Source organism: Lonchura striata, chromosome 4 (assembly GCF_046129695.1).
Source record: "Lonchura striata isolate bLonStr1 chromosome 4, bLonStr1.mat, whole genome shotgun sequence".
Taxonomy (NCBI): Eukaryota; Metazoa; Chordata; class Aves; order Passeriformes; family Estrildidae; genus Lonchura; species Lonchura striata.
Window position 1 is genome coordinate 26,681,790 of NC_134606.1, and position 27,695 is coordinate 26,709,484.

Genomic DNA, 27,695 nt, shown 5'->3' on the forward strand with positions numbered 1-27,695 from the left:
GAAACCAAGGAACAGCAGAGAGCAACACCCTGTTGTGACTCCAAGCCCCTGCGCTGCCTGTTGCCTCACCAAAGGGATTTGGTGTAACCTGCTGTGACAAGAAGGCAGTGGAGACATGGAAGTCAGGAGAAGAGATTGTCAGTTTGGGAAACCCCTTTTCTCCCCTTTTCACAAAGTGTTTACAAGCTTGTCTTCTTTGGTTCCCAATACCCAATTGGGAATTAAATGCTTTCAGTTCTGAAAGTCAAGTCTGCTTTGGCCACAGCAATAATGAGTGAGGGATTTGCCCATCTTTTGACCAGAGTTTACTCACTCTTCCCCTTTTCACTCACCCTGCTGTGGGTATTGGTGCAGGCAGGTCCAACCCATCACAACAGCCATAGCTAGAGACTGACAAAAGAATAGGAGTGTCTAAAATATGTTTATACCTTTAACTCAATGTTTTCTAATCTCCATCCTATAGGATAGAGGTATAAGCATGGCAGTGCATCAGTGCTGTTTGTCAGCACTGTCACAACTGTGAAAAGGATGCTGGCAGGCCAAGCTGAGCTGTAGGTACTGCAGGTACTGCTTCTCCTAAAGAGTTCAGTGCCCAAGCAGAGATGCCTGCTCTGCCTAAGCAAAGAGCAGCCCAAAGAGAGTCAATTCTTTTAGGGCTGTTTAATCATAAAGACAAGCTACAAAGTACCATAGAGAAAAAATAAAATTATATAAAGATACTTAGTGTGTTTGAGTGGCTCATATTTCTGTGATAATGAAAGCCTCAGTCTGGGTGTTTTGACCCAGTCAAACTACCATAACCCACCAAACTGCAACCAGTCCAAGGAGAGCCATCTCCTTGGAAGAGAGCAGCTCACAGTCTTCAGCCTTTATCACTAAATACTCGGGAAGATGAGGATAAGGAATAACTTATGTGTGAACTTGCCTCAGATACAAGATTTGGGGATATACAGTGTAGCCACAGGGTCCAATCCTGAGCAATACTACAACTAAGCATCAGTTACTAATGCATGAGGAATTTCAAAGTGTCTGTTTTCAAGTAGTTAAATGTACAATTCCCTGCTGATTTTCATAAAGCACAAGTAGCCTTATGCTCAAGGAATGATAACCAGCCCAACTGCAGGACGATTTCAGCATTAACAGCTATCAAAAGGGTAACTCCCTCCCATTACAGTACACAAATGGCAGCCAAGTAAGTAATATTTGAGAATTGTTTCCACCAGCATCCTACAGTTCAGATTGAGTTGCTTTGGAGGTGTTTCTGACCTAATTTCATGTTTTACATCTTGTTCTACCCCAGGTTTGCAGAATGACTTTGGCCACCTTGTCTCTTTCTCATCTCACTTTACAGATGAAGAAAGACAGTTGTGTGAAGTACTAATGTTTGTAAATGTTATGACAGGACGATGTAAAAAGTATTCTAAGTACTAGCTGAGGGAAGGAAATGTGAGGAGAGCAAAGAAAGGAGAGCAGGAAAACAAAGCAAGGGTAGAAGCAGCATCACAGAGCTGGGGAAATGCTTTTTGCCAGCTGTTCCCCATTATTGCCTTTGTGCATGCTTCACAACAACATGTCCCTGTACCAATAAAGAAGTTCTGTCTTCCTAAACAACAAACAATTAAATTAGCTACCCTGAAATAAGTCTTCAGGCAAAAATGCTTAAGGTTCTGCATCACTGTTTCCTCCCGCCGCCCAGCCCGCAGCCCCTCCGCTTGCGTGCAGGCCAAGTTTTGACAGATGTCAGATGCACATGTGCACGTATTTTATAACCACCACACATTGGATCGTACTACAGAAAGAACAGAAGAGCTGTTTATGTATTATTAAGCCATGCAAAAGTGGGAAAAAACAATTCTAAGATCTCACAAGAAAAGGACAAAATTTAAGTGAGATCCACAAATGTTAAATTAGCAAGATGGCTTTTCCAAATCTTTGAGCTTTAGTGCAAGGGATCAGATAACTTGTCTCATTCTGCTGCTACCAGTTTCATCTAGGAATATGATATAATTCCCCAATTCTCAATATTTGTGTTTCTTGTCTGTACCATCTCTGTAATATGCATGCAGTTCCTGTGAACAGAAGAGTTCTGCTCTAGTATTGAAAATCAGGCATTTACAGTAAGGTACTTTGAATATTGAAACTATTATTAATGTTAGCCTGATTTCTACTTCATTGGTTATGGACAGAAGTCTGTAGACATGCTCTAGTGTTTAGTTCAACTGTACTGCCAGGGCTTGTCTTGAGCCACATCTTTCCCTTCTCAAAAGAATTTAAATAATCCAGCTTCCTCTTTCTTAAACCATGCCTGTTTCTGGCCTACCAGTTTTACTGCCGTTTCTATTTGTTCAATTGTTGTTACATAGGTGTACCCCTTCCTGCCCATCTTCCCAAGTACTTTGCATGATCCTGCATAATAATGATTTTGACATTTCTACTTTTCCATTAGCTATACCAAACATTCTTAGACTCACATATCTTGGAGCAGTCCTTCTAGTAAATTGTTTTAATTGAAGTAGGTGATTCTTCAACATTTTGCCCCATAACTGCCCTTCAGGCACTTTTCCCAAGATGGACCTGTCAGACATCTATTTAGACAGAATATCATTTTCTCTAACAATCTGGAAAATGTCATGAGACTGCTGACAATATCTTGGGACCTAGTGAGATGTGATCCTTGCCAAAAGCAAACTGAAAGTCGGAGAAAGGTTAAATGCTCAACCTGAAGCACAATGAGTTAACATGATACACATCCTCATGAGAGAACTTGTTGAAGGACTTTCAGATATCTAATGCGGGCCCTGGAGAATCAAAACAGTAAATGAGTGAACACAATTACGCTGGGGAAAACTGAAGGGTCTACTAATACCTGGTGAGCAATGCCAAACCTGATCCTCTTGTGTCCCTACTCAGCCAATCAGCTGCTAATAAGAAAAAAGAGCACCTTCGTTACTGTCACATCTAATGCACATCGGTCCCTGTCCCAGGCACTAGTCTGATGATGAGCAGTGTCCCCACTCAGCATATCAATGTCCCCATGTCTCTTTGAAGGAGAAGGGCCATGCTGTGCTCTGTGCACGGCCTTGCAGCTGGGGACAGAGTTACAATGAGCTCTTGTCTTCAGCCTTGCTGACACTGGGGCTGATTTTCCTCCAGATGAAAAGAGTTGGAATGCCTTCACATGTGCAGCCTTCAGAGGAGGAAGGCTAAAATGAGCTCAGAAACTGTTTCTAAAATGGAAAAACCCATTTTATTGCCAAACTGCAAAGTGGAACTGAATGATGTGAACTGTGAGTGCAAGTCTGCAGCACTGTGGAGCTCTGTCCTTCATGTCCACTACCATGCCAAGGTGGTGGGAACTTCAGGCAGCTGTGAGTAGATGATGATCATCAGGCAGCTCAGGTTTTCTACACTGCCCAATGAGGGTGGTTTATGTGTTTCAGTCCATCTAGCAAAGGATGGTGATAGAAGGCAAGACTCAGTACTGCAGATTGCAGCATCTTCAGGCCTCTGGTCTGTTGCTGTCTCTTCACTGAGAATATTACTCATCGTCTAGTACCCTCACTATGGTGCTGGTCAAACTCAGGAGTGTAGAAGTTAGCAGGAATGAGGATCTCCCTGGGCCTGCCTGTCTTCAGAGACTGAGTGAGGAAAATTTACCATTGCCTGGGGTAGCAAGTTAAGGGGCATTCATTTACTGCATTTTCTTTTTACTGCTTTTCTTTCATAGGTATAAAGATGTAGTCCTCTTCATTGGAGGAGGAACGTTTTGCCTGTGAGTTACAAACAGACAGCCTGCCTTCTGCTCTTGCAGTGCTTCAGCACACATTATCCAGTCATTAGCATCAGACCAAGCCCTGAAAAACATCTGGCCCTCACAGCAGACCTTGCTGCAAGGTGAACGAGCTCTAAAGGGCTCCAGCTAGAAAGAGGGAAACCTGTTATGCAAGAATAGGAAATGAAAAGGAGTCCTGAAACTGCCTAGAGGAAAGCCCACCTGTTCTGCAGACCATCTTTTTCTGCCCTCCTGTAAAAGAGAGACCCTGAGCTGCTGTCAGAGTTAGGAGTACAGTCAAGAGGAGCTTAGAAGATAAATTCTTCATTTCTTAAAACTGAGTATCAGTTTCAACTCTGTGATCCCAGCTTTGCACATTGACACATTCACAACGTGTCCTCATTTCATACGTTCTGGAATGTCATGGAAGCTGTAGGTATTATACCGTGCACACTGAGAGCTTGGCAACAGGCGATGTGGCTCTTATTATCCTTGCTGAAATGACAACACAGCTGCTTCCTGTGTGTGACAAATGGACTTTTTTCAGGCGGGGGTGGGGTTAAAAGAGGTGATTTGGAGATACTGGCCAACTGCACAAACTTTGCAACATCTGGGTAAAGTCAAGCAAATCAGCTGGATTTGGCTAAGGAGAAGGGCTGTGCAGCTTGAGTGCTGCAGGAGGGCTATCTGCCTTCTGCAGAGTGGTTGAGCCTAAATTCCAGTTCAGCAAGCCCTTGTATCCCTGTAAGATTTTCCTTTCACTCCCTCAGTGCCAGATATGTTTACAAGATTGAAACAATTCAGTATCCTATCCTCCCTTGCAAGGGGAACTGCATGTCTATTTTGCCATGTACACGTACCCATTTACGAAAGGGAGGTATTTAGAGTCAAGTCACTGACAGAGCCTGGATTTAATTAAGATGTCAGTGCAATGAATCAAGCCAAAAGAAAGTATTGCCAGAAAATGCAAATCTTTCCTCCCACTCCCCCTTAGCAAGAGGTTGCAATCTGTGGACTTACCGTGGCAGCCCCAGCCACATAACCCAGGATGGTGACCACTCGCTGCTCTCGGAGGTCACCTGTGTGTCTTCAGGGGGTGGTAGGTGACCCCGCTCCTCCTGGGCTTCACATGCTCTCATCTCCAGGGCTTTGAGCACCACCGAGGAGTTGGTGTTCTTTAGCAGGGCGACGGCCTCACTCCGGCTGACTCCCGTCAGATCAATGCCGTTCACGTTCAGGAGGATGTCACCTGAGACCAATAAAGCGGATGATAAAAAATCCTGCAAGTGTTTCCAGGATCCCCTCCCCACCTCCACAAACAAGTGAGTCAAATCCGGGGCCAAGAACCGGCTGCCTGACAATGCTTTTTGTTATTCCTATCATTTAACGAAGCATATGCTAGTAAACATGCCACAGGCAAGAGGGAAGATTCCTGTATACAGAAACCTTGTGTGGCTGAACAGAGGATTTGTCCTGGTTTCTTTCCACGTCATGTCCTGCATCTGGAGCTGAACAAACAGCTGGGGTCCTGCTGTACCAACAAGCTTTGGTACTGGTGCCTACTACTGGTCTGGGTCTCTCTAGTCCACTTCCAGCTAACAACATTTGTACTCAAACTAAGCTTAAAACCCAACAGCTCAGTGATGTTTTTATTCCCAGCGCTCCCTTAGGAGCTGCCACTCCAACTGGCTCTTCCTAGTTTGCTTTTTGGAATAATATATTATTATTTTCACATTAATGCCTGTTTGAATGGCTGCAAGCCAAACCATTTTTCTGTGTGCCTTATTTATAATATAGGCACAGCAGCCAGAGAGAAAAATTCGAAGATGACCTCAATTACTACAGGAAGAACAATAAAGACATCACTAATGTCATACAAGCAGCCACAGTGCCAAGTGCTCTGCAATCCTTCATAGCAGGCTCCCATGCCAGGGCTTTGGGTGCCCTCAGTGCTTAGCCTTGATGCTTCTCTAGGCAGGGATGTATCACTGCCAGTCCAGGCACTGCAAATGAACATTAACCTCTTCTTGTCTGTCCCCAATGAGAAGGACAAGAAAACAGCTTAAGAGCTGCTCTAAATCAGAGGCCTACGGTGCTATTATAACATCACATATTCATTTGTTTCTAATTTTATCAAATTAACTAGGCTGAGTTTTCAATGCTACCTCATGATGAATATTTTTTGGAAAGTGTGTCCCACTGAGAGGCAGTCATCTCCCAGCAGAAGGAAAGGGAAAACTTGCTGTTTTGCTCCTGTTGTGTTCTCACATGGGTTTCACTGAGCAGACACAAAGAGGAAGTTTCCATGTGTGCCAATGCTGGGCACTGAGACCCAGGCTCCTGGGGTCTGACTGGGTTGCAGCTATTCTGCCCCATTTTTGGGTGCCTTCACTTCCCTGCCTTCAGGATTTCCCTACTTCACAGATATATGCATATTATGCCTGCATAATTATGCCTTTTCTAGTAGCTGACTTGAGTCTCTAATCTGACACATCCCAAAATCTATAGAATTGCTGAAGATGTCAGAGTGTAAAGCTCTTTCACTATCCCACAATTTTCAAAAGAAGGTCTTGATTTAAAGAATGCTTTTAAAATCCCCCCTTTTTACCTGTTTTTATCCTGCTGTCTCTGCTGATCACTCCTCCAGGTTCCACACTTATCACATAGATAGGCAAATCCCATTCCCGGTTAGATGCTCCACCTGCCACAGTCATTCCCAGTGATTCTGTGTGACCTTTCCGTACAGCCACCACCTTCTCATGACAGGTGACAGTGTGAAGGGTGCTCTGTGATGGAGAAAATAGCAACAAGAAACACATTTTGTGGGCATGGCGACCTCCCTGACAGTTTTGGCATTTTCTATCAAAACAAATATTCATGGAAGTAACACCAAGACACTTCCCAGCCATCTGGCCTGACGACCAGCAGGACTCCCTCAGGGGAATAAGCATCTGCAGTCAGAGCTACTACCAAGATAACTGTGCTTTAATAGTTAAAGTCAGACACTGCTCCATGAAAACCAGAGTTGTTTCAGTGCTAAGGCTAACACAATCAAGTCCTTGAAATGTAAATGAGGAATTTGATTTTCAAAGAAAAAAAAAAGTTCTTGATAATAATATCACTAGTGGTCATCATAGCTTTGACTATCAGGTTATGCTTCTTATCTTGCTGCTTGCTGTATAATTAGTAAGAAGTAGTTCTCTTGGGTTTGAGGAATGAAACCATTGGGGATATATTAGAAGAGACATATTTAATTTGATCTTCCAGATATTTGTGTTTCTGTGTAAGTTATGGGTGGAAATACGCTTGAATAATAAGTGTTTCTGCTCAGGAAAAGAGAGGGATATTTACAGTGAAAAGCCAGCAGTTTCCAGGATGCTCTTAGTGCTTCTGCTTGAAAGGTCAATTTGGGACAGTCATCCTTATACTTCTGCCCTTGAACAGGAAAACTTAAATATACACAGCTGGTCATGCTGGTGCGTAAGAGAAGGGTGCAACAAATCCACAGGTGCCCTTGGGATGGAGAACTACTGCAATGCAAGCTCCAACAAAACCTGAGAACTGAATGTCATGTTTTCCATGCACTCAGATCTTAGAGAAGAGTTTGAAAGGCAAATAAATCTGGATTTAACTGTTAATTGCTTTCCTTAAATATTTCATAAGCAGTGCTCCTGACACCAACTCCTGACAATCCCAGCCCCTCTTGCAGGAACAGCATTATCCACTCCAGGCCCATATATAATAACACGTTTCTAAATCCATTTCAAACGTGTATTTAAAACACTCTTCTCTTTCATAAATACGACCTTGCATTCTTAATATGCAAAAATAATCTGTAAAACTCATTTAAAGCCACATTAATCTCTTCTTCGAAATCTGACATCTTGCAAAGACATTTCAAATTGGTTCCTGGGCTAGCAGCATGGAAAGTGAAACAGATGAATCCACAATGTCTCCCTAAGTGACAATGATGGGACAAAGGGAGACTATGACAAGAATTTGTTTTATGGGAGTAGGGCAGACTATGTCTTTGATTTGTGCTTTTTTTTTAAAGGAATGTCTGGTGGAACTAAATCAAGATTTCTATGATGCAACATTAACAACAAAACACGGGACCCTCTAGAAGCTTAGCAAAGGACTTCTCCATGCTTGAGCAGATGAACAGTAGCTGCCACAGAGCTCCAGAAACAAAAGGCAAAGAGCACAGTGGAAAGAAGAATTCTCTGAGAGAAAACCAAACAACACAGTTGTTTGGACATGTTAGATGTGGTCCATAGAGAACATAGGCACTATGTCAGAGTAATTTGGCTTAGGGCTTGCAAACAAACCTATGAATTTCTGAAGATTTTAAAACCTTCAGAAAATGTTCTGTTCCAGATAAATTTTATGTTCTGATCCAGATAATTTTAGCCTTTCACCTTTGTCTTTAAGGTGTAAATATTTTAAACATAGTTCTATCTTTAAACTTAATGTTTCAACCATGTTTTCCAAAAATATCCTTTTTCTCTTGAAAAGGAATGGTTTTGCATCAGGAAAAGGCCACTTTTTGAAACATGTGGGATAGGAACACTACTAATTTTCCCAAAATCGTGATCTGAAATTTGTAGCAAAACATGAAATTGGGATTCTACTTGTCACTCTGAGTGAGAGAGCAGTCCTGTTACTTATGCAGCATACATCCCGTCTCAGACAACAAAAGCATTCGAGCATTAGCTGGTTTATCAGTATTTTTTGAGGAATCAGCACAGAGAGAAAAGATTTCAAAGTACTGCTTGGGAACAAATTGTCCTGCTACATTTCAGTGAAGAATTATAGAAGTACCAGTACTTGTATGCTGAATCACAAAGGACCAACTTCCTTTTGAAGCTACCCTTTCACATGTCATTTTTTATATGGCTGCAGACAGAAAGGATTTGGGGTGACTTGACTGAGACGAAGGCAGTGATGAAAGGAAAGTAAAGCTTTTTTTAGTAAACACACATAGAACTTGCTTGGAGGTATAATCGATAGCAAGTAAACCAGTTACAAGGCAGTGTTTATCAGTGACTGCATTTCAGTGCATTCTCTTCTAAACAATTCTCCTTCTCTGTCATTTTGAAGTGACCTTGGAGGTCAGGAGAAGAAAAACATAGCAGTTCATCTCCTCCTCTTTTTATTTTTTCCTCCTTTTCTGTGTATTTACTGGAAAATAAATATTTACAGCCAATTATCACAACATCAAAGCCATGACACGTGTCTTGCAGGCAAAAAACATTGCTGTGTCTGTTTGGAAAATGTACTTCACCTGAAGATTAACCTGCTCATATGGTCAGGAAACATTGCCTGCTCCAGCAACATTTTCTTTGCTCTAAGTACTAGACAATTAATTTGAAAGAAATAAGAAAACAGTTCCAATTAAAAATAAGTGCTATTTAATTAATGGCAAAGCTCCCAGTGTGTTCAAAAGAATTGAATCAGGCCTGTTTATGCATTACAGCCTGGCTTCACAACCCCAGCTGCACAAGAGTTTGTGATATCTCTTCTCTGAATCCAGGCAGCAGCCAGAACAGTTTGGGCTGTGCTTCCCCAATCTCTGTACAGATGAAAACAGATCCATGAGAGCCTGGGCAGGACCAATCTCTTGGCACACCATACACCTGGCACCGCTGCCACCAGAGAAGGACATGGTCACAAGAGATGATCCTCTTCTTATCCAGAGCCTTGTGGGCAAATGGCTGGTTACCACTGGCCTGAACGAGAGGCACCTCCCCATGCTGTACAGATGGAGGTTGGCTGTTCTGAGGCCAAGAGCTTGGCCCAAAGTGGCTCCTGAGCCACTGCACAAGCCAGATGGCTGCTGGAAGCTAGAGTTTATTCTTGGTGCTGAATACAGCCATGGGTTGAGAGCAGATTTCAGCCCGTGTATGCATACGTGCTCTACAGTGGGAGCAGTTTCACTCAAAGAGCATTTCTGACCATCCATATCACTTTCCTCAGTAAGCTTAGGGGACAAAGAAAAGCCTTAAAATTAGCCAGAAATCAAAGCAGCTAGCAATCCTCTATTAATCACATATAATAAAGCAATCCCAGAGATAGCAGTAGGTAGCAGACTCATCAGACCACACACATAGGAGGCTCCCCTGATAGTGAGGTCCAACCAACAAGCATTACCTTGGTTTTTGGGCAGGAGCATGTGCTGCATTAGGACACTGTACTGGCCCTAGGTTTGCAAACATTACTCCTGCAGTAATGCCTACTTAAAATATATAATATTTTTAATCTTTCAAAGCCAGTTTAAAAATCTTGAATTGCAAATTATGTTCAGTTAAACCTTCATCAAAATATCATAAAACATTTAAAACGACACAATGATGCCCTATAAAAGGGCAACTAACTCTCCAGTAATGTTTGTACCAGACCAAAAGTCTACAGGGCCTGAAGCTCATTGTATCTACTGGCTGTACTGATCTGCTGATCTACTGCCAGAGCATTTCTCTGATAGAAGCCCTCTGCTACATACACACAAAGCTAAAGGGAGGTAGGAACAGCTCAGAATTTTTTTTCTTTTGGCTGTGATCTTCCCTGGAAAGTGCCCAAATGGTGGCATTGGACAGAAGCCCACAGCAGTACACCCACTCATGTGCTTATGCAGTACTCCTCTCTTGTGGAAAAATGGAAATCCCCCTAAAAACTGTGCCATATGCAACAAGAGATGATTCATTAGTCTTTATAGCACTCACTCATTAAAGGACTGTTATGAAACCAACATTATGCCTTCAATCCCACAGCTACCCAAAATAGTGTGAGACTTACCAAGAACTCCCTTCCAACATCCCTTGGTACTGGAAGAGAAAATGAGGATCTCAGGGCAGAGAGAGACAAGCCGTGTTCCCAAATAATCCCATGTGGTATCAATTAATTACTCAGACCAACACGGTAGAGTTAGCAGGTGCTTGGATCTTCCCTAGGAAGCATACAGTAGCAACACAAGCTGATTGCTGTCCTACAAATATCTTCCTAAGGAAATCATTGCTTCATCAGAAAGTCATGCCTTGCAGATGCATGATTAGGTGGGGACTACTTGCTACTTGGTAGTAGCTACTGAACACTGACTGCTTTCTGTTTTAACTCCTGCTAATCTGATCTCACCTAATAGGAGCTCTGATGGTGACTTTGTGGAAAACTAAAAATACGTAAATATATACTAGTATTTTTAACACATAAAAACACTGAATAATGTAGTTTTAAAAGACCTGCAAAAATGGGTATATTTTAACATTTGTAAAATCCAGAGCTAGACTTGTCTCCTGGCTGACAGCTGTGCACCAGATATTTGGTCCAGAGGTCCCTTTAAGGACACAACTGGCTATCCATCAAGCAGGATGAACTTAAGCCCTGCCTGCACACCTCCCTGATACACCCCTGGCACCAGTGGCCAGGGTCAAGCTTGCATGGGTTTGCATAAGTGGTGACATTCAGAGTGATTAATGTAAATTAGTCAGACATGTGGCTTCAAATTTAGTGAAATAAACAAATTCAGTTCCTGCAAGGACATGCCTTGCTCTATCTAAAGTGGAAAGAATAACACTGAGCAAGCTCAGAAAACATATTTTCAAAACTAGCAGCATTCGCTCCTATTTCAAACCTTGTATGTTTGAGCATCAACATCTTTCTGCCTCATGGAAAGAGAATATCATGAGTCTAGATGCACTAAACACACACTCTGACCAGGTACATAGGCACAGCTGGGGCACAGTTTGGTAACCACAGCCTTATCTGGCCAAGAAGGCTGCTCTGTGCTGTGTCCCTGGGTTGGGTGCTGCACACCAGCAGCCCTTGCAGACCCCACACCATGCAAGTTCCAGGTGCTGCCAAAAGCAGACCAAACATGCTTTGGGTCGAAAGCTCCACAGAAAGTCCTTGTGCTCTCAGCAGCCAGGGCATTTTAATAAACGAGCAACAGCCTAATGATGACCATAATTTTCAAGTAGGTTATGGGAATCTTTCAGGCCAGCATGTGAAAGCTTTTTGTCTGAAGACTATGCTACAGGTGGAAAAACTTCCAAAAAAAATATTTATTTTTGTTGGAGCGCATTGTCCCCTGCAGATTCACTCTGCTGGTGAGATCTGTGGCCATGGCCAGACTACTGTGTGCACATCAGCACCCCCCAGCCCTGTCCATTGTCTTCTGTTTCTCTCCCCACGCCAGGCAGAGTCAGGGCAGAACCAGCGGATGAATAATGAGCAGCACAGCTCTTGTGCTTCCATTGCCAAGTAAGACATGTTTTTTTCTGGTGACAGAAGCCAGAGATAACACCCTTAGACATGAAACACTAGCTGCCCTCCCATTCCCCTGTCCCACGGATGGCAGAGAAACCACACAAGTGCCCTCACCTTGCTGGGGTTGTTCCTCTCGGCGGGACAAGGCTGGGAGCTGCCAGCACTGGAACTCCAGCCCGTCTCCTGCAGGAGGTCGGGGGGCTGCTGCCTGGTCTGCCGCGACACCACGAAGTGAACCTGCTTCTCGCTGGCCTGCGGGAGGAGGCACAGTGTGAATCCCATGGCCCCAGTGCAGCAAACCCCTGCACCTCAGCCCCTGAGTGTCTGTGAAATGCAGGAACCACTTCAACAGGCTTGGATTTCCCATTAATGAGGTTGCTATGACATAAAGCAGTAGCATCAGTTCAGGTCAATGAAGTCCATAAAAGTTTACTGTCAGCTACTTAATATTTCTCTTGAAAATTTGGTGTTAACTCTACAAAATCCTTTCTACCTGCCCCAAATTTGGCTGGAAGCAGCGATCCACCACAGTCAGCTCTGATCAGCTCTCATCTACACCTATGTATACCACTGCAAAGCAGAAATTTCCCTGCCATGGTAGAGAGACAGGCAGACTGCCAGAGCTGTTGCTGCCCAATGGATGGGAAAGCTGAAAAAGATACAATTAACCCTGAAACCAGGGATGTGCTTAGGCCTTGCCCAGTGGAAGTTGGGAATAAACAATGTAATGAAGTCCACCTGCATGCAATGAACATGACAAATGAAAGGAAGCTTAAAGAAAGGGAGAGAAGTTATTTTCTTTAGTGAAATGAAATCCTAACTGCAACAGAGCACAGAGAAAGAGGGTAGGCACAAGAAAGCACACAGGGTAATGAAGTTTAGGATGGGAAAGCAGCTCACAAACTCTGACTCAAGAAGAGCAGCTTCAAAGCAAATAACCCAAGCTCAAAGAACTTCTTGGCCTTTTTTCATCATGCAGTCAGAATACTTGCATGCCTGAGAGATGCTGCAGTGCTTCTACTGAGATTATGTTTGTTATTTTTAAGGGGCTCTGTGTGTGTTTGACTGATCTTATTGTTAATTCTGTATACAGGTGGGGTTTTTTTCTGTCTTATTGAATAAGTACTGTTTCCCTAGAAGCAAATGGCTTCATTTGCCCCTCAGTGAGGCTCAAATGAATCTGTTCAAGACAACAGTGATGCAAAGATAAAACTGAGAGGGAGTGGAGTTTACCTGGATAAATCATAGATGCCTGCCATAAACCAACATACTGAACTGAGAGTAGCAATAACCTCAGTGCTACAGAAGCATACTCAGAAGAAGTAAAAATTAATCCTCTAATCTCCTTCTCTCTAGGCTAAAGACCTGGCTGTTATGCTAGGAAGGAGAGGCTCTTGATGACTAGTCTGCAGAGGCACTCCTGCCTGCTTGCTCTCAGGTTATATGGGAGGAACAGCTCAGTATCTAGCGTGAAGCCCCCCACAAACACATCTGGAGCCTGATGGCCTGGGGCTGCACTTGGAATGCTTGTTGGTACCACAGCCCCGGGGGCTGCTGACGTCCTGGCTCACTTCCTGGCACTGCTCAATGGGGAGAAGCTCCAAGGGAAGCTGGCGCTGAAAAAGCAGCTGAAAACTAAACCCAGATCCAGTTGTGCTATTGAAATCAAAACTTCCACAGACAATTAACAGAAGCCAGAGGAAGCTTCTGGGAATTTTGTTTTTATAGTTTGGTTTGTCCTTTCTGGAGCTGAATTCAATAGCTGTAGATGAGAGTTTTAAAAAAGCATTGGAAAAATGTCATTTTAGTTAAGAAAAAGCAACTTACCTCTCCTAGACCTCCAACTTCAACTTGAAATATACATGTTCAAGCCATGCTATTTTCAGCGAAGTAAAAAAAGTGCACATCTTTGTTACTTTCCCAATATCTTGGGATATGCCATTTTTTTTTAACTAGAAACTCAAATCTTTACAGCTTCATAATATATAATTTGGTGCACACACACATATTTCAAAATAACTTCCTAGGCATTTTTAACAGATCCGGTTTTATGGAATATTAATTCAACTGGTACCCAAAAACAGAATTCTGTATGTTGGGAGAAAGGAAACCATCTTGGTCCCTAGTTTGTAATATGACTGAGGTGGAACTGAACAACACAAACCTCCCAAGGGCATGTGGCCCTATGAAAATACAGTTTTGTCAAAAACGAGGTTTCAGTTTAACACAACTTCTTTTTGAAATTTAGCTGTTGCCATATGGTAAGCCTCAAAGATGGTTATTTAGAGAAAGGTTGTAAAACATGATTAATTCTCATAGAACAACTAGCAAAAGTTCAACAAGAGTCTCTGTTGCAATGGTACATTTGTCTATGGGCCAGTCAAGCTGAGTAGTTTCTCAGAAGTCAGAGTGGTTTAGAAAGTTATCCAAACAACAAGAACAGCTTTTGTATTTACATACATAGGAAAACCCATTAATGTTTCCACCGATCAGATTATTTATTGCTGATTCATTCTAATCTCTCCCTCCCTCTTACCAGTGGCTTTTCCCACAATTCTTTCTCTGTATTTTATGTTGAAGTGAGAATCAAAGAAAGGAGGTGAGCTTTGATACTGAGTGCAAGTAAGAGCTGAAACACTCTTTTGTAAGAATTAAAATCTGTTACAGCCAAAGCAAATCAAGCAGGAAGGCAGAGACACAATGGCAGCTTCTGACCATCTAGTAGAGAATCACATCTTAGAAAGAGGCAGCAGGGCTGCTCCTGGCAGAAGCTGCCCCATGTCTCACCAGGATGATGGAGCACAGATATGTTCCATATCACAACCTGCTTGTGAGAGGCAGTTGTTGGGTAGAAGAGCTGCTCATCTGCTCCTAGCAGCTGCTCTGAACTATGGTGGGGGAAGTAAGTGAGGAGAAGGGTGAACATCTGGGGTCAGTAAAATCTGACTCAGCCCATGTATCTTGGCTTGATGTGCTCACACGGGCACCTCATATCTGTTACCTTGCTCCTTTTCTTGTCACTCTCATGGAAAACAGATGTGGAATGTCTCGTTATTTAGATTCAAAGTGCCACTTCTGACACAAGGCCATGGCTTAAGATGATGTGACAAACAGGAGGCAGCAAATTCCCAAGTGTTATGATGTGTGCACATTCCTAATTAGCACTTACATGTTTTCTTCATTTCAGTTCTTGTGACAGGGCTCAGAGCTTATAAACAGCCAGACACCTAATCTACTGATTAGCAACTGCTTCACATATGCTAGTGTATCGTTTCTGTAGGCCTCAATTGTCTCAATTATTCATTATTTAAAAGTCAAAAATAATCAGATTACACAGAAATCTGACATTCTTCCTGCTGTGCTTGGTTTAACAAGCCACTGAACCTTTTAGTGAATGTTCTGTTTTTAAAGAAACTGATGGTGTATTTGCAGCTTTCACCACCATAAATTAGAAGACCTCAATGCACTGCAAGTGGCATGCTGAGCTCTCCACAGGCAGGAAGGATGCTGTTGAGAAATCAGAAGACACAGTGAAATAGCCCTTCGTGTAAGAAGCAAACGCAAAACACCTGTGGCTTCAAGTATAAAGGTTTTTCTCTGGCATAACATGGAAACAGGAAAGGCAAATGGTAATTGATGAAAAACATAACAAAAAAGACACAGGTTCCAGGAATTTTGCATTAGACAACTGTGATTCATAGAGCTCACATCAATGCAGTATAATCCTGGCTGTTTGGAAACTTGAGTTTCCCCTTTGATGGACTTGTTTAAATTCCAAGGGATTGGTGTGCATTTCAAGCATTATTATAATTAACATCCACTCTTTGGAGACCAATAAGGGCTCTAGTAGCATTTTTAAACACTTGTATGTGAATACTCTTGTTAGTAATTTTTTCCATTGCATCTCATGTGTTTTTTGCTTATGAAGCACTTATGCCTTATTTTGTAGCCATAAAGAATTGTTCCAAGAATAATAGCTTTTTAGAAAATTTTTCATTCCAGACTTGTTGCCCTCAGAGAATTTAAACCTTCCCCTTCTGTTCTCAGTGAGCTACGTAAGGTAATCCAGAAAGATGCTGGACCAGAATTTCAACAACTGGCATTATGTAAGGGGATGACATTTTCTTCACCTATGCTATAAACTTCACAAAAAAAGTTGGCTACAACCAACCAACTGTGATTCTATGCTAACATGGGAATCCTTTCCACAAAATGCATGGAACTGACTGTTTGTTTCAGTCTGACTGATATTACTCTGATTATATCTGTCAGAAAGAAGAAGAAGCTGGTCTGATTTGATGTCTTGTTATTGAAGCCCATGAAATTCTTCAATATGTGAACAGTCTACATGCCTCCAAATGAAATTCAAAATTGCACATGTATAGTAACAGTTATAAAAAAGAGATAAAAGCAACAAAAGATTCTCGGCTTTACTTTTTATGTTGAAGTTTTCTAAAAACATAGTCTGTAAACAAAAAACCCCAATTGGTTCTGGAGGGAAGATTAGGCAGAAGCTGATCAATTTTGCGGCTGAGAAAGGTTTTTTTTTTGTTAGTTTTTTTTGTTTGTTTGTTTGTTTGTTTTTTCTATCTGACAGGTCTGTATTAGCACTCATTTAGTACTTCACATGAGTCTAAACAGATATTAATAACTACACATCCATTTTCCCAAAACTTCTGTATTTCCATATACTGGATTTAGGTAAGAAATACCTACAGGGTGTGGACTACCTTATACTGGTAGTCCACTGCCTTAGGCTACTCTGGTTTGTTCCAGGACTGAACCAGAGAGCACTGTGACTCCTGAGACAGAGGAGTCAGGATTCTGCTGGAACCAGTTCTGCCAGGGTGCAGGCTGGCATGCCTTCTGGCAGCTGGCATCACTCTGGTGATGATCAGAGGATACAGATGTTTGCACTGATCTGTATTTTACAAAATCTGATGGTATCAGGCACCCCTGTGAGAGTCCACGCCCATGTTCACACTCAAACCCACAATAAAACCAAGAAGCTTTCAGAGGAGTAAATTCCCATTCAGCCTTGACTCCTTCCCTCTTCCAAATACACAGACTCAGTGTTTGCAAAGGATGGTGAAAAGACACTGCTTGGTTTTTTGCACAGCTCAAACCCTGTGGTTAAAGTGGGGATGACAAACCTGTATCAGCTGGGCTGCACTCTCTGGACTGCCGTAGCGATGGTCGTGCCCATTGATGGCCAGCACCCGGTCATTCTCCTGCAGCTGTCCATCACGGGCAGCCATGCCACCCTCCAGCAGGTTGAAAATAAATACCCCTGGCTCGTCAGCCTTGCGGACCAGCTTTATTCCCAGCTGCTCATCTGGACTGCTCTTGTTTAGCACAACATGGAAGCTGTCATCCCTATTGCAGTGAGCATCAAGGGAAAGTCCGCTGTTCCGGCATCGGTACCTCTGCTCTCGGAGCACCGTCAGCCGCAGCACGTGGCAGGGCTGCTTCAGGATTGACAGGGCATAGTTGTGAGGCACATTTTTGATGTCCATGCCATTTACCTAGAATAGAGAAGTGTAAATCAGCAGCAGAATGACAATATATTCTGAGTTGGCACTGAGGCGGGCAGATCTATATACACAGATGTCTTCATATGAAGTGACATGTGCTATTTCAAACTGTGTCACACAGAAGGCCAAGTTTGTGGTGCAGAACAATCTTCCCCGCAAGAAAAGGATGCACTGCACAGAAAGTTTGTCCTTTTTCTTCCCCTCTCTCCCTGATAGTCTCCAGACATGCATGTTAGTTTTCATCTTTCTTATTGCTCTTTCCCAAGCTTCAATATCCTTTCATATATCTTAGTTTTATTCCACAGGCTTCTGATTTCAAATTACCTTGCCAGCCTCTCCTTTCACTCCTACTGTTTTCCTGCTGTTTCTTTTCTTCTTTATCTCCCAGCTGTTCTAACGACAGTAAAAATTTTTTTTCACTAATGAATCTCTAATTACAAAGAAGAAAAGAGCCTCAAATAGAAGTCTAAATGCCTTGAATATTTACTAACAATTATGCTGATTTACCACACTAGAGAATCAGACTTTCCTTTTTTCCCAGTGTTTTCCATGTAAGATTTAATTCGGATGAGAGTAAAACTGTATAACTACCATTTATAAATTTTGGCTGAGGAAAATAAAGAGGAAAAAAGAGTTTCCAGTCAATCCCATCATGTTCTTATGTGTAAGACTAACTAGGTATTGCATTTTATATTGCTAAATTAAAACCAGTTGCAAGATTTTATTTCATCACTGGCTAGAAAACCTGAATCAGACAAGATATTTCCATGTAGCTTTATACTGCACAGGTTGAACCATTTAAATATTAAGAAACATCCCAAAAATGTAAGAAAAATACTCCCCAGCATGGACAAAAGTACTTGGCTGGTGCAAAAGTACTTGACTTTTGCAGATTTCCTATGTAGAAATGACGAGGCTGTTCTGCTGCAGTCTGGTGGGGAGGACTGCACCCAGAGCGACACAGCTCAACTAGCTTTAGGTTGCTATCTTGGGTACCATAAACAGCATGAGCTGCACCAGGATGGGGCTGAAATTCACAGGAATCCTTGGTAAATCCTGGGCAGTCAGCCATGACTGGGAAGAGCTAGGCTGGGCCCATCCGTGCTACAGTCACAGCTTCATTGCGCAGTTTGGATGTGCTCTGCTTTGTCTTAGTGGTGCCATTAACTCTGCTGCTCTGTGCTGGCACCAGGACAAAAAGACTCCCTGAAACACGTAGCTGGGTGGTGGATGCTTATCCAGATGCTGCTGGGAACCACCATCCAGAAGCATTTTTATTCACTGCTAGAGTGAAGTATGCCCACATTGTGATCCTGGGAAATCTCTTTGGCCAAATCTGTCTGGCATAAAACAGAAGGCATAGTACAATCTTGGCATGCTTCAAGTGTCCTCAGCTACCACTGGAGTCAGCAAAAGCTAGGAAATCGTAGTGCCTTACAGGTGGTGCTCTGAACTTTAGAATGGCTTTCTGCATGCAACATTGCAAATCTCATTGTGATCGACTTTAACAATCTTATTCTTTTTCAGGATATTTTTATCTCGTACCTCCACAGTACTGTACCTTTAGTATCATATCTCCAGGCAGCAATCTTCCATCTCTGGCAATTACCCCATCTCGATAAATATGCTGTATAATAATGTGAACCAAAGGGGTCTCACTGCCTCCCACAATCCTAATGGCCAGATTTTCATGGGGATCGGTACGGCTGATCTTAATGCAGGTAATTTCCCCATCTGGAATCAGGTGATACAGCCTGGGAAAACCTGGAAATGCATATTGTAAGGTATTTATTTGATAACACAGCTTTGCTTTTTTGAAACATGCACTGCATAACCTCAAGTATCTGCCAGTTAGTCAAGCTAGCTTTTATGCATGGATGTGATTTATATCAATTAGGAAGAAAAGGATAGGTAAGCTTGCTGAATGGACTTGAAGGGATCTTTCTACAAATAATATATTCAAACTTCCTTTTTCCCCCACAAAATACAGCCTTAAACCTTTGATGTAATCTGGACAGATAAAATGTACTTACAGTTATACACATCAATATTTTAAGTGAATCAAATGCATTTTAGTCACCAGAGACACCTCAGAATCAGGCCAACAGTTTCTGGCTGGCCCCAGAAGAGATGGTCATGGGCACCTCGACAAACATCCATTCCTGCTGTGCTGGGCTGTAAACGCTATCTCACTGGTAGCATCCCAGGCTGCCCTGTTTTCTCAATTTTTAGTGTCACAGTGGAGGACAGGGCTCTCGTCTTGTGACATCCAAGGAAGTCTTATTTATCTTTAGCTACCAGAAAGACAACAAATCAAAGGTTTGGACAAACTAAAGCACACAGTAGTTTCCCTACCAGACTGCTCTACTTTTATCACTGCTTGAACTCTAGGAAATAGGAATGAGTGGTTCTTACTGTGATGTCTCTATTAAAACCACAGTATGCCCAAAGTACCTGGAAATATCATTGCTGACCGTGGCAATCTGGCTGTGGGGAGGAGGGACTAATAGTGGGCAGGAGTCCTTTTTGTATTTATAATGCACTGGATTAGAGTGTCATCTTCCAAACCCTACTTTTCAACTGGCATGTCTGATTTCACAGCATGTCACTAACACTTTCTTTCCTTCTAGGTCAATTGAAAATTTTAATCCATATTCAGCAGTGAGCAAAGTTGAAGTAAAAGCAGCAGTGAATTTTCCAGCACAGGCATATCAGTCTTCAGTTATTTTGAATTCCCCAAAGCTGAGAGAAAACATTTAAACTTTTTGCATGTGAATCCAATCCAGTGGTTATATGACAAACCTGTAAGTCAAAAAATTAACTGCTAATATTTTTTCAAGAACCTGTTTTAGAAATTAACGTAGTGAACATTAATGAACAGTGGTTAGTGAAAAACGAAACTTTATAGACCAGAATCTGAGAAAGAATAAAAATTTGCTACTACAGAATTAGCAGGCAACAAACCAGCAAGGCACCAAAACCTTTTGAGAGAGAGAGGAAGGGGAAAGAAAGAACAGGAAAAAATATTAAGAAACACCACGTTGCATCCCTTACCACTTCTTTGATCATATGCTCTTCAGGGTGGGAAGCTGTCCTCCTCCATGTCTGTAAAAAGCACCTACCAGTAGCACAGACTTCGACTTTGTGGTTTTACACAGATTTGACAGGCAATAAAAGTCTGTCTAGATAACTACACAGCCTTCACCAACCTAATACTCAACCATTTATTCTTGTAATAGCAGTTTCTGTGCTAATACAGGTTTACTTCCGTTTTGCAGGCAACTTTAATGTTTCGGGAATGGAAGGTGCTTCATTTCACCCATGCTCCTCTACTTTCTAAATGCTATTTGCTCACCTTGTAATTTGCTCAATTCTCTCTAGCCTGAAGGGTGGATTCACTTGATCTAAATCCAGGCCTCAAATGCACAGTTTGGTGATCTACTTGCTCTGACTTCTTTGTAGTCCACAGGTACCCAAAGAGAGTGATTCCCATGCTAAATCACACCCGGAGGTGCCAAATGTTCTCCACTGCTGTGTAAGTAAAGAGGCAATTACCTTTGGCCTCTCAGTGGGGTGCTTAAAGTCAGACAATACAAATACTCCTCAAAAATCACCAATGGCCTGATCCCTGCATCAGAATAAGCATGCACATTTCACACTCTTAGTGTGGCTAAAAGGGTAGTTATGTGTAAAAATACAGATGAAAATCAGGATACCTAGATCTTCTCTGCATGCAAATAAATTAATATACATGTATATATTGAAGACTACCAAAACAGTGCTATAATAGACCTATTATGATTATTCACTTCACATCCTAACAAACTACACTTTTTGACACTGATGTTCATTTTACTAGCTCATTCTAAAAACCCTTCTAAATGAATTATCCAGTTGCATTTCTTGTCCATGGAAAATTGTGGACTGAACGAGCTATTGACACTCTCGTGTTATTTCAACAGTGTATTTATCGTGTAATTATCCCAGAGCAAAATCAGGTTAATGTGGCAGTGAACAAGTCTCCACACTTGTACAAGACTTATCCACATCTTTACATACATATAAACATAAACAGGTTTATTTTCATTTTGAACAATGCCTTACCTGGTTTCTTAAGCCTTGCAGTGGTACCTGGCTGACTCTCAGTATGACTTTATGTAGATTTTTTTAGAGGAATTTTTAATGTCTAATTTCCTTCTGAAATGTGCAATCTACAGCAACCGAAATATTTCCAAGATGTTTTTATTTTGCCAGTCTGCAAGTCTCTAATGCCACCTTTTCATGGTTAGCAGGCTGTACTGTCTCACTTTATCTCTTCATTTAATTTGCATTCTTTATAAAATATACACAATAAACAAATTTTTTCTCCTCGGGCTAAGCAACCAAAATAACTTATCTATGATCCATTAATTTCTGCTCTCTTACTTGAAGACTTGCCTCTTCTTTTCATCCAGACATTTACATGGAGATTTGGATTCTCAACAACCTAGACTGCCCTAAGTAAAAGGCCAATGCCTATTTTGATAAACTATAAAGTACACAAAAACACTTTTTAAAAATAAGAAAATTCGTAATTGCTTTTTCACCAAAAAAATCTGCATACATTGTGTGCAGTTTGATGAAAACTTACCATGCATATTTCATGATGATGCCATGTCTAGAAAGCAATGTCTTCAAATTGAATTTTTAATGTCTAGACCATACCCAGAAAAGATGGACCCTGCTTCAGCACCTGGTTGCATACAATGACTGGGGCCTCAGGAGCCCAATTGAAGGAACTTAAACTGAATTGAGGGCTTGTACCTTTCAGACATATATATGTTCTTTTGTAAGGCTGGAGTAACAATTTTCACAGATTCCATTTTCCAGCCCTTACACTCTTATTTAAAATTATCCATTCTCTTTGGTCAGGTTTTCCAGAGCAGGAAAACCCAGGAATATTGCATACCTTTCTTTACCATTTTATATTTCCAGTCCTTAAATATTGAAGAGCTGCTGAATCTAGAAAGAAGGAAACTTTCTGTCTTGTTTTTGGTGATTCTTCCAGGTTTTCCCACAGAGTGTTGTGTTTTTGTCACAGAGGGTTGTGTGGAGCATTCTGAATCTGTCAATATAATAAAATGTCACCTGCATTCAGAAAGATTGTGTAGGCTTTTTTTTCAAGCAATATTCTCTTAATGTTAGTGTGCAATGTTATCAATATTTTCACACATTACTTTATGGTAAACAACATAGAAGAGACCAGCTTTGCACAGTGAACTTCATTTGTCTGGCACAGTGTTGGACACTGAGAATTCTTTAGTATAGTCACCATGACAGAGTATTTACAACATTTTAAGTATGCTTTCTATTTTTCCCCCACAGTTTATAATATTTAATGGTAGCATTCCTCCAGTGCTCAGGTTTCTGCTGACTTCTGTGCGTATCATGCTCATTCCATCAGTACCGTCACGAGGGTAGCTTCTGCTTTCATTCCCAGGACTCAGTGTGCCAATGTGCAATGTCTGCAGTGACTCTTGAGTCCAGATTAATCAAAGGTCACTGTAAACAAAACTTGTATCTGTGGTTGCAAGTCCTCATTTAGATCAGGCAGCTTGACTAATGTGCCAGCTCACCCCCACAAATAGGACCATCTGCAGGAGCACACATTCATCCTTCCCAGCATCTGGGCACCAGAATTTAAATTAAGCTTGTGTAACCTAGTCTTGGAAAATTAAGTGTCACATGCCCTTGTATTGGTGGGGAACTTTATTCTGCAAATTTTCCTTCCCAATAGATTTTCATTTATTATGCCATTCTCTCAAAGTTTTGCCATCATTTTGATTTAATGCCTTCCATTAATTCTTGGAGAAGTGATGCTTCTCCAGTGGAGGGGCAGGTAGGTGATGCCAGTTCTAATGTCTTTTCTTGCTTCTGGACATTCCTCTCACCAAAGGAGTCCTAAGAGAACTAAAATGAAACTGTTGTGGAGTTGACTGTGTATCTAAAGAGCAGTGACTCTCATACACATCAGGCAAATTCATCAGTCTGCAGTAGAGGAAATGCTACAGAGACAATCTTTTTCTTCGGGAAATTGCCTGGCTCATCGTTCCAGAGCAGAGTACTTTGAACCAGTTCTGTAACAGCTGTTCTGGGAAATCAGAATGGCAACTGAATCAAATCTGAGAAAACTAGGAAAACTAGTAGGATTTCTGTGGGTGCAACTGTCCTGAGACAGAGGTTGGGCTGCACTGTCTTGTCCTGGGGCTGGGTAAATCATTTTTTTTTCTGTACACAGAAAGCCTTAATGTCATGAAGTGGTTGATACCACCTGTGTTTCATTTACCTTCTTTTTCTTCACATACTTTTCCAAACACTGAAGCATTTATATTATCTATCTATCATATATATGTGTGTGTATATATATCTCTCAAAAATATAACAGGGTTCACACTGAACAGTACAAGAGGGAAGCCTGTTCTGTGGTTCTGCCAGTGCCTGCTGGGGCTGCCTTGGTCTTGACTGCTGCAAAGCAACACCAGATGGTAGAACCACATCCACTTTGAGACTGAGTTTGACTTTGAAAAACATTTGCCATCCTCAAGCAATCCTAAATTAAATTTGTTTTACAATGTTTTGACTGCAAAATGAGATCAGTGAGTATTTTTGAAAGTCAAAAACACAGCTCTTTAAAACTGTAAGGAAGTTTAGTTTTTTCAATTGTACCCGCAAATTCTTTGCTCCTAGAACATTAGCTTGTTCACAACCTGTATTTGTAGATCAGTTTGAGTAAAGAGTATATATATCTATAGCCCTTCTTGGAACTGAATTTAAGGTGTAAAGCCAACTGAAGAGCACAAATAATACAAGTGATACAAATAAGCACAGCAAAGCTGGACACTCTTTGCTTGGAGATATTTTATCATTTAAGTAGATTGTCAAGGTCATTTACACTAGTAGATCTAGTCAGAAGATATTACATCTTAAATGCATCAGTGCCTTAAGCATGTCCCTGTCACCTTCCCTCACATCTCAGAATGAAATTCTTTCTTTTAAACTTTCTAAACTTATACTTCAGACCTGGAAAGTTATTTGTAGCTGTGAATGCTGTTAATGAAATTGCTCTCAGATAAATATCACAAGCTTGGGTGCTGCCTACAGAGAAATATTTCTTTGCAAATAACTAATATTTCTTTTACAAATAACTAAATATTAAAAATGAGAAAATCTTAACAGCTCCTTCCCCCCAAATATTTTCTCATTGGTGTTTGTACTTTACATTCACCTCTAACGTTTTCTTTGGTTTGGACATTTAACAACTCTCTACTGAAAATGCCGCAAAAACAGAGAAACAAAGAAAGACTGAATAATTTAAATCCAAAATGAGCACCTATAACAAATCAAACCACAGGATATAAACATAAATCATGAAGTAACCTCTGCAGTTCAGGATGGCTACCAGCTCCAAGTGTAAGATAGAATTAGACTGTAACTCTGCTGTAATTATAACAGAAACACATTTGATATTATACATCATGTTTTACAATGTCCCTGGGTGTCGAAGAATTTTCCAAAACCAGTACTAGATTCAGCTTCAAGTTAACAGAATTTGAATGGTTTTTTTCTCCCTCATCAGAAACCATTATTTTGTCTTGTATCCTTACAGTCATATTGCAACTGAGCACTCTCTCAACAAAAATAGCAGCTTCAGATTAAAGGCACCTACACACTCTTAATGAAAGGTTGCTGAAGGCTAATACACGGGTACTTGCTATTGAGTTCATTCTCAGAGCTCCTTTGACCAAAATAGAGGCAAAATAGATTAAACAGAGACATATGAGTTAAGATGGGATATTCTGAAAACTGGAGTCAGATGAATTACACACTGAGCTTTGCCAGATGATCTTATCTCTCCTTTATCAAGAAGAGGTTATCAGCAAGAAGGGGCTTGTATCACTCTGTGAGGCTGGTACAGTCTCAGCTTTATTCTGCTCATGCACTGGTGAGGAAAATGCTCAGTGAGTCAGAGAAGTGTTGCTTGATCTCCTGGGGCAAGGAGTTGTGGCTGAGTTCTGTTCTCAGATGGTTGTAGACACAAACCTGTGAAACTGTGGGCAAGGCAGCAGCACCTTTCCCACTGGGTGTGGGGATCTCTGAAGTGAGGAACCACCTCATTCAGCCCCACAGGAGCACCTCCATTCCCAGGACAGTGGCATGGCAATGGTGAGACAGATATGCAGGGCTCTCTTTTCTTCAATATGCAAGACTTTTAGTGAGCACAGGGCAGAACATACAGCAACTATCCCTGAAGACTGACCAACAATTCTAATCAGAAGTCTAACTGCAGAGTGCTCAGAGCAGCTGAGGTTTAAAAAAAATAAATAAAACAAGAAAACATACAGAACTGGAGAAGAAAAACAGCCCCCAGCTGGCAGGATGATGATAACGGCTACAGAAAGAAGTACATTCATTTCCTTCTCCAAGAAAAGGAAACAGAAAAAGCCTTTGAGATGCCATTACACAAAGCACTTGTTGCAAAGGACTAAATTGCAATCTTTGTTTGTTGTATTTGTATTGCTTAAATAAATTTGAATATATTTGTAAAGTTAGTTGCTTGCATTTTTTAAAAATCTAGTTCCAGATGCATTCTTTGCAAATGTAATTAATAAAGTAATTTAGGTACTCAGCTTCTGTGATCTCGTACTTTAGAGTAACTGCTTATTAAGTAATTATATGTCTACCTGGTTTTTCCAGTGCAGCAGAATACATTTGGAAGTTTACAGGCGTGCTGGGTGCAGAGGAATGAAACCACAAGCAGAGCCAAGGAGAGAATGACAATCCTGACAGTGGGGCCCTGGAGTGATTGCCATTTTACATCCCTTACAGAGACAACAATGCTTTTCATTTGCTGGGAATGTAAAGGCCAATTACATCCTCACTTTTCTGCTAAGTTCTGCTAACATCTGGACTGCACTGGGCTACTGGATAGGTGCTGTTGACATCCAGGTTATTTGCACACCCTGGACATAAAGCCAAGATTTCAGTGGAAATTTACTAATGTCAGTTTTATGGCTAGGTAGAAAATGGTCTGTATCTCTTCCTGAAGGGATGTCTTTTGAAAAATATGAACTTGAGGCATAGAGAATTTCACTAATTCTAAAAAAAGGCAAGGGTTTGCTCACAGTGGGTTGAAGAGTTGCTATGGAACAAGAAATCTATCTGCCTGCTCAGAGATATAAACAACTTACTTGTAAAATTTTACTTGGGGGGGAAAAAAACATGATTTTTAATAATAACAATTATTTAAAATATTTCAAAATATAGTAAAATTATTCATGATGTTTCCAGGTCAAGGAGTATATTTCCATCCCTTTTATGGAGAAGGTTCACAATTTTGAATTACCAGGTTTTATTTCGGCTCTATCAGCAAGTATGTGAAGTAGGAGAGTAAGTACCAAGAACAGAGTAACACTGAAACTCTCCTGAAAGAATGAACAAATAAAGCAGAAGAATATTGAACATGGCTCTCTAATTCGCCACTATTCATAATGGCATCACAATGACACCTGAAAGTAGCATTTGGCAGCCTTTTGTGCTTATTTTGTGTGTGTTTCAATGAGAACCTGAATACAGAGCAAAAGGAAGTTGAATACTTTGTATTCCTAAAGCCTGCATCCTGAACATTTGAACTGGGAGGTGCTGAGGCATCAAGCTGAGTGAAGACCTTGATTAAGACATTGATTTCCACTCTATCATCACTTCCTCTGGATGCATGAATGTCATTGTTGGTTTCATAATTATGGTCCAAACTGATTAGTAACATTTGCTTATTGCTTTGAGAATGCCAAATGTTAAGTGTTACTACCTGCCAGACCCCTCATCCCTGACATACATCAGACAAACCTGCCTCTCCCTGCAGTTTAAGAGCAGAGCATTCTTACCTCATCACCTGCCTGCTGAGGTAATAAAGGAGCCCACAGAAATGTGGAATAATTACAGTACTTCACACTTCCATACCATCCTCCCACTGGGAATTTCCAGTGCTTCATAAACATTAGCCAAAACTCATTAAGTTCATCTAAATTATGATTATTGTGATCCATTTGTTTTAGAGACACAGGCACATGCTGATGAAGAGACTTGTACAAAAT

General features: G+C 41.3%; 1 protein-coding gene across 3 annotated transcripts in view; it reads right to left on the reverse strand.

Moving 5' to 3' along the window:
* Positions 1-27,695, reverse strand: part of LNX1 (ligand of numb-protein X 1) — a 124,600-nt gene that overhangs the window by 3,658 nt on the left and 93,247 nt on the right. For all 3 annotated transcript variants that reach the window (XM_077782836.1, XM_077782837.1, XM_021529229.2), the window contains 5 exons: positions 19,127-19,329; positions 17,185-17,556; positions 12,146-12,283; positions 6,381-6,558; positions 4,793-5,021 (listed from right to left, as the gene is read on the reverse strand). In XM_077782836.1, the coding sequence (XP_077638962.1) occupies positions 4,793-5,021; positions 6,381-6,558; positions 12,146-12,283; positions 17,185-17,556; positions 19,127-19,329 (1,120 nt within the window). The remainder of the gene's footprint in view (positions 1-4,792; positions 5,022-6,380; positions 6,559-12,145; positions 12,284-17,184; positions 17,557-19,126; positions 19,330-27,695) is intronic.